The following is a 7,525-nucleotide window of genomic DNA, read 5'->3' as shown; positions in this document are numbered from 1 at the left end:
CGGACCAAGCAAGGGTGTAAACCCCAAACAAACAAAGTTAGATAGGGCAAACAAACCCACCTGTCAAACCATCAACAAACCAACCCAGCTCAAGAGTGGGGAGAATCCACACCTTGACGAAGAGGGGGCTAGGGAAGGGGGGTAGATTTTCCTTTCCGCCTGCGACAAACAACCGTCCAGGCAACACTATCATTAGGAATATTCAAAGACAAATCAGGCGAGGGAGACCCCGTAGAGACACTGTCAGACTGCTGAAACAATACACCAGCAAACTCATGCTGCAAAAACACATCAGATTGCTGTTGAAGAAGAACAAAATTGCCAGGAGAAGAGCAAAGCTGAGGATCAGGAGCAACGGATGTAGGAGCCAAGGGGATGGAAGAGTCTACAACAATAGTAACCTCACCAAAGGCATCATCAGTAGTAAGGGGCACCTCATCTCGAGAAGATTCAACCAAGACAGAGTCAGAAGCATTAATTGTCAAGTGATCTTCAGTAGTGTCCTTCCACCAAGTAGCAGCGCCTTAGTGGTAGGAGAGAGAGCAGTCTGAAGCTAAGTGTCCCATTGAGAAGCACCTTCGACAGCAAAAAGGGAGGCCCTCATAATCCAGCGGTTGAGCCCATGGCTTATCCCCAACCATAAGCACCACATCCCTGGGGAGGGCTAGAGATATGTCAATATCAATCAATAGGCGAGCAAAGGTAGAGTGACCCATGGAGGTCGTGGCATCGTCAACCTTCAGGAAACTGCCAATGGAGTTACCGATGGCCTCAAAGCAAGAAGGCTCCCAGAAATGGAGGGGGAGATTGGGGAGGCGAACCCAAACCGGACGAATAGACAAAGATTCAGTAAGGGGGTTGAAGGAAGAAGACCAAGGCTTAATGGAGAGAGAGTGATCTCCGCAAGACCACAACTTTCCCAGAACCAAATCACGGTCAAGAGTAGAGGTAAAGGAAGCAATGAAAAAACCTTTAGCACACGGGAAAAGCTCAATGCCATAAGCAACTAAAGGCTTCCAAGAAACACTCACCCAATGATGAAGGTCTGGAAAGGAAGGCCAAAACCCAACGAATCTGCAGACCAAAGCACCGTGTTGGTAGAAATCAATATTCTCCACAACCTCCTGGCCACAGACCACAACAGGAGAAGTCTTGGCACAAGGAAGAGGACGAACCCCCTTGGAAGGATGGGCAGCAGATCTGGCCATACGAGCAAAGCTACAGTTCCCAATAAAAGAAGGTCTGAGCTACTTTTAAAGAGTAGCTCTAAATTGAGCATTGTTTTTCACAAAAGTTCATGTTTTGACATTCTATACACAATGGACGTTGGTGCATTAGAAAAAGCACTATAATATAAAGTGCCAAAATTTGGCGAGGGTCACTTAATATTGAATTGAGGGTGTCTTGAGTCATGCCTTTGAGCACTTTCGCTAGTTAGGTCATGAACACTTACACACCTTCCTTACTATCATTTCTCTTGAAAGGTTGTCTTAAGTCATGCCTTTAAGAATTTTTGTGATGTCGTACCTTTAAGCACTTCCAAACCTTCTTGAACATTATGGAGATGAACAATGTAGTCCTATGACATGCATTGGGATCTTAATACTTGTTGCTATATATGAATTCAATAATGCTTCACATAAAGCATGAGTGATTCCTTGCAACAAAATGCCATACTAGTTTTCAACACTATAGGTTTGGAAACCAATATGCTGACATTCAGTCTTTGGATCGTGTGCAAAATTTAGAGACATTGATATCACTTCCTACACATCCAGAATGGGAAGTCATCTTGCACACATGTGGTGTTGTTTAGCAAGTGTGAATCATTGTTAGCATCTAGTGTTGAGCATCTATCAACACTACCTACATCACATTATTGGGGGTTGCATAGTCATTTATTTCCTATGGAGGGGAACAATCATTGTACTTATGCATATAAGTAGTCCTTGGGGGGTCCTAACTTGTCCTTCCTTATTAGAACCTATCTTCTTCACTTGTACATTCACATTGTATCATTCTCTTATGGGGAGGAGTTTTGTTCCCATTGGGTTTTCTCCTTTCCTTCTCTTTATGAGAAATTCGTATATGAGTACCCAACATGGCATAGTAGCTAGGACTCATTGTCGTGCATACATTACTTCCTAAGTTGCACTTAAAAGGGGGTGTTAGTGTAAATAGCATCATTATCCAACTAGTTAGTTGTTAACACTTTCTAGATTGACCTATTCACACATAAGATTAAGTGTACTTAGGCTTTTGTCTCACCTCATGTGGTGTAGACACCCATTGCATCTTGTCCTGCCACTTGCAAGAGCACATCACTTTTCTCACAAGTGTCACACCTAAGGACGATTAGTCAGTAGTTGTTCCCTACCTTCTCACTCCACTTGCTTCTCTATATATGCAAGCTTCTAAGTTTGTACATTTTAGTTAACTCTTTGATATTATTCATTTGGGTTTGTTTGCTTATGATTTGTGGTTTGGTATTTGCTTTTAAATTTTGGCTAATCCCAACATGGTATCAATGGAGCCAACAAATTACATCAAAGGGTGGTTGTTAGTTTTTATCATTTTCTTTTATCTTCCAAAGTTTGCAATCACACACCAACAATCAAAGTGTGTATGTATTTATTTCCAATACTTCTAATTAGGCCTTGAAAACATCGATTTGGAAGGTCTGACTTTGAAAAAACCCATTGAAGCATTTGTAAAGCCCTATAGGAAGGTTGAACTAAGAAGTCAAAAGGTAAAACATAAAAAATAAAAAATCATCAAGCTTGCAACTAAAAAAACTTTGAAGATATTACAAAAAGGAAAAGCTATTATTAGATACTACACTATATGGAGATGAACAATGTAGTCCATTGACATGCATTACAATCTCAATACTTGTTGCTACATATGATTCCAAAAATGCTTCACATAAAGGTTAGTGATTCCTTGCAACAAAATATGCATACCAATTTTCGGCACTGCAGGATTGGAAACAAGTATGATGACATTCAGTCTTCAAATCATTATGCAGATTCAAGAGATTGATATCACTTCCTACATATCTGAAATGGGAAGTTATCTTGCACACATTTAAGGTGTTGTTCAACAAGTGTGGATCATCTTCAATATCTAGTGTCAAGCATCTACATGCATCACATTATTGGGGAGGGGTTGCATAGTCTCTCATTTCTGTCCTATGGAGGGCACATTCATTGTACTTATGCATAGAAGTAGTCCCTGGGAGGTCTTGATCAATCCTTTCTTCTATGATATATCTTCTTCACTTATACATTCATTATTATATCATCTCTTTTTGGAGAGAAGTTTTCTTTCCAATGGGTTTTCTCTTTTACTCCGCTTTATGAGAAATTTGTATATGAGTACCTAACATGGTCTTGTAGCCGAAACTCATCATCATGCATACATTACTCCCTAAGTTGTACTTAAGGGGGAGTGTTGGTGTAAATAGTGAATTTGTCAAGTGAACTTACAAGTGTTTCATATTTAGAGGGTTAGTCAGTTGTTGTATCCATCTTGTCTACCTCCTCATCTTTGCCTATATATGCAAGGCTCTATGTAAATTACTTATACTCTTATTGTAAAATGATAGATATCACTATTTATGCTAGTTGGTTTCACTTGTAGAAGGTTGTGTTGGAAACTTGAGTTATGTTCAATTGTGTTGTCATTGATGTCAACATATTTGGTGTTGTCATTGATGCAACTATTTGTTGGAGGTGGTCCGAAAGGAAGCATTTTGATGTTGTGTGGTTTGTTAGTGATGTTGAGCAAGATATTTCCGGAAGGTTAGTGTAGTAGATGTTTCAATATGTAGGAAACAATATTTATTTGTAAGAAAGAGTATTTAATGTCCCTGTCGAGCATTCTTCTAGTATGTGAAGATTATGGAGTCCAGTTTTGGATATAATGTTTATGATCTATGTATGCTGCACTATCAAGTTTGCAAGTCCTCTGTTGCTCGGGTGGTAGAGTTAGTTGTGGTTGTTTCCGACAATGGGGTGTCTATTAGAACTAGTTTGGAAAATGCTTGGTGGTTTTCTAATATGTGAAATTAAATATTGTGGCTTGGAGGACATGTTCATTTGGTTTGTGTAGTGTTCCAATTCAATTTTCTAGTGATGGTTTGATTGGCAAGTGAAGTTATGTGGTTCTAAGTTCAGTGTTGTCCGTTGGCCTAATTTTCAATTGATTGTGGTGATGTATCTTATCTAGATCATGCCTTCTTCATCTAAATATGCGCTAGTGGTTGAGTTTGGATGTTGATATGGATTTCACTATAGCATGCATAGATTCACATTGAGTTTTGTGCATTGGAAAATGTTTTAGGTCCGACTAGTAAGTGTGCTTTATTGTTCATCTACATGTTTCATTTGATCCCAACTTTGGAGGATGTGTTAGTGTGTATGGTTCGTTGGAATTGTTTGGGAATGATGTGCTAAAATGTGTTTGGGTTCTCTTTATCTCCTGAAGCGGACCACAATGGATGTTATAGGTCTGGGTGGCCTAACTTATGTAATATTATTCATTCTGTTTGTAGCCAACCTAGTTGAAGGTTTCAATAAATAATCTTTTATATATAGGAATGTCGATGTATGAATTGGTTATGTGATGTGTGTAAATTATTGTTAGGTGGATGTGAATGATGCACAAGCAGATTTGGTGTAGCTGAAGTGCAAAAGACAATTAATAAAGAGCTTTGAGACCGTGATTGATGTCAAATGTAATTGTCATGATATTGGTCGCTTGACATAGTGATTCAATGACAATTTCATGATTAGGAGATCTTGTTCATTTCAGTTCATTGATCCTCTGCGCCTATCGTAAGGTGTGTTCCTTTTGGTAGCTTGTGTTGTCCTTTGCATCTTGCCCTAAGGTTGTGTGCCTTAGTCTTGCAAGTTCTTTTAGGATTAGTGAGTTCCTTGACCTTAAACCTAAACATTGTAATCAATTATTCATATTGTGAGTGTGATTCTCACCGTGGTTTTCCCCTGTTTAAGGTTTTCCACGTTAATATGGTGTTCTTGTAGTTATTGTGTTTTGAACTTTCATGTTTCATAATTGCAGTAATAAGTTAATTGTGATTTGAAATTTGATAGATCAAAAGCAAAGTTTTTTTAGATCGACATGGATTCCTCTCCCCCTCTCAGTCCTATGGTGTGTTCAACATGTGCATTCAAATTTTGGCAAAATTCCAACAGCTGTTACAGGTGCTGAGTGTTGCATGTGAGGAATTAGGCTACAGTTGCAACCTTTATACAAGGAAATACATTTCCCAAGCCCAGCCATACATTATGATGCAGTTTCAATCGATTCTGAGTATGGAACGCAGTTTGTAGAAACTGATTTATGCAAGATTCACTTGCAGTAATTATTCTAAAATTTCTATCGTTGTTTGAGTCTTTTTTGGGGTTAGTATAACTCCACTTTAACTCAGTGACACAGCAGCCCCGCAAATAGGTGTTTCAAGTGCAAGCTTTGAGGATACATATCTGCAAAAAGAGATATTTTTTCAGATTATGCATTGTGGACAGAGCTGTACTTATTTCTTTTTTAAGACATAACTCATACCTGAATTTATATTCAGAAATGTAACAGCAGTATTAAACACTATTATTTCTTTGATATAGCAATCAATGGTATTAAATTATTATGGGTGAATGTCTGAATAGTAGCGCATATTGAACAATATTCAAAATATGTCTTTGATCAATATAGTTCGTCATATCTAGGGATGATTTGAACAACCAATGTCAAACACATTCAAGTTTCACTACCACAAACTATTTGATGAGATGCCTGTGTACCCAAACCTGTGAAAATTGCAAATTATTGGCCAGAAATTTTGGTGGAGGTTCTTACAAGTTTGGACTAGTAGTACTATGATTTTATGAATTTTAAAGTTTTGATAGTTCCTCTAGTTGGCACCACCAAATATTTTTATGTTTGATCTTAGAGCCCACAAATAGTTAGTTCTAATTATTATGATGAAGCATGTAATCAATAACTACACTAGGTCATCTTTACCACACATTGAAAATCATACTGATAATAAATCTTCATTTTTTCGAGAAAAGATTTGAAGATGGAACAAATATTTGTGTGATAGCTTCGAAAGGAGATATGCTCCAACTTTCAGCGTGGTTTATAATCTGCGTTAAGGAAAAAAACATTAGTTGCGATCAGCAACTGCATCCATCAAGGATTTAAGGATTCTACGAAATCCAATCATTATAATGTGTAAATACTTACTTTTAAGTTATCATTTAAGTCATATATTGTTGAACCTTCCAATGAAATGAGAGGCCTCCATGGAAATTTCAAGTAAGTTCTGTTTCGATAAGATTTTGGACAATCAAAGTTAATCAATTCATTTTAAAAAATAAAAGAAAGGAACCTTCAGACTGTCCGAAATGGAACTAAGAAAATCGATCTCAATATCATGAAAACAAATAAAATATGCATCTTACTAACCATCGGCAGCTCATTACTAAGATAGATAAAATAAATTAAAAAAAATATAAAATAAAGACAAAGAAAACATCACATTTCTCTGTAAATGAGGCAACATAATAGATTATTATTATCGACATGATTTATCTATTTCCTTAAACCGAATAATGATCACATCCTAGCCTTGAGAGCATGATCATAAGTTTTGAGTAAAACAAAAAAAAATGAATTGAGTCTAGTACTAATTTTTTTTTATTCTTTTTACAAAACAAGCTAACTGTATTTCAATGTAAGCAACACACATTACATGGGAGCTTCACTGAATAGGCAACATTATATCACATGCGTTCATATTGGAGGGTTTAATATTCCAAAAATGAGGGTACAATATATTGCCTATCGGTGAAAATAGAGGGGGTTTTAATTCGGGCTAAAGAAAAATGCAATATTTGGTGAAAATAAGGGGGCTTTTAATTCAAGTTGTGTATTGAGAGGGGGTGACAAAAAATGAGTTTAGGGCAATATTTTTTGAAAATAGGGGGATTCTTTAATATGCCATGAACGCACGTGATATAATCCAGGTTCACTAAGTGAAGCCCCCATGACACATTACCAAATGATGAACTTCTCTGCACTCCTTAATGATACTGGAAAACAGACAAAAGAATTATTGAACCACAGGAAAAAGAAAATGCAAAAATGAGGGCTGCGAATCTGGTTGTGGCATAGGATTTTGTAAGGCCCGTAGGCATTGTGCCTTTATCGTTGCTGCTCAGTTTTCTATCAGTTTATATCTATGTTGTTTTGTATTCTTTTGTAATCACTTTAGATACCGACCATTTATATATGAGACATTACGGTATGATCTTTTCAGCTTCAGTTTTCAATGTGGTTATGAAATATCAGTTGCTTTAATTTTAATGGTTTAGTGTTATTGATTGGGTGATGTTTAAATTTGATTTAGTCATGCTTCTAATTAAATTATTTTGATAATGCTATATCTAGAAGATCATTATTAAGATACAATTTATATGATATGATTATGCAAGATGTATAT

At 36.9% G+C, this 7,525-nt stretch overlaps 1 protein-coding gene across 2 annotated transcripts in view; it reads right to left on the bottom strand.

Annotated features, from left to right (window-relative positions):
• Positions 1-5,819: 5,819 nt before the first annotated feature.
• LOC131037897 (uncharacterized) overlaps positions 5,820-7,525 on the bottom strand; it is a 71,902-nt gene continuing 70,196 nt past the window's right edge. For both annotated transcript variants that reach the window (XM_057970139.2, XM_057970138.2), the window contains 2 exons: positions 6,268-6,346; positions 5,820-6,167 (listed from right to left, as the gene is read on the bottom strand). In XM_057970139.2, coding sequence (XP_057826122.2) covers positions 6,075-6,167; positions 6,268-6,346 — 172 coding nt within the window. In that variant the 3' untranslated portion in view covers positions 5,820-6,074. The remainder of the gene's footprint in view (positions 6,168-6,267; positions 6,347-7,525) is intronic.

Source organism: Cryptomeria japonica, chromosome 4, assembly GCF_030272615.1.
Source record: "Cryptomeria japonica chromosome 4, Sugi_1.0, whole genome shotgun sequence".
Lineage (NCBI taxonomy): Eukaryota > Viridiplantae > Streptophyta > Pinopsida > Cupressales > Cupressaceae > Cryptomeria > Cryptomeria japonica.
This window is presented reverse-complemented; position numbering and strand designations above follow the sequence as displayed.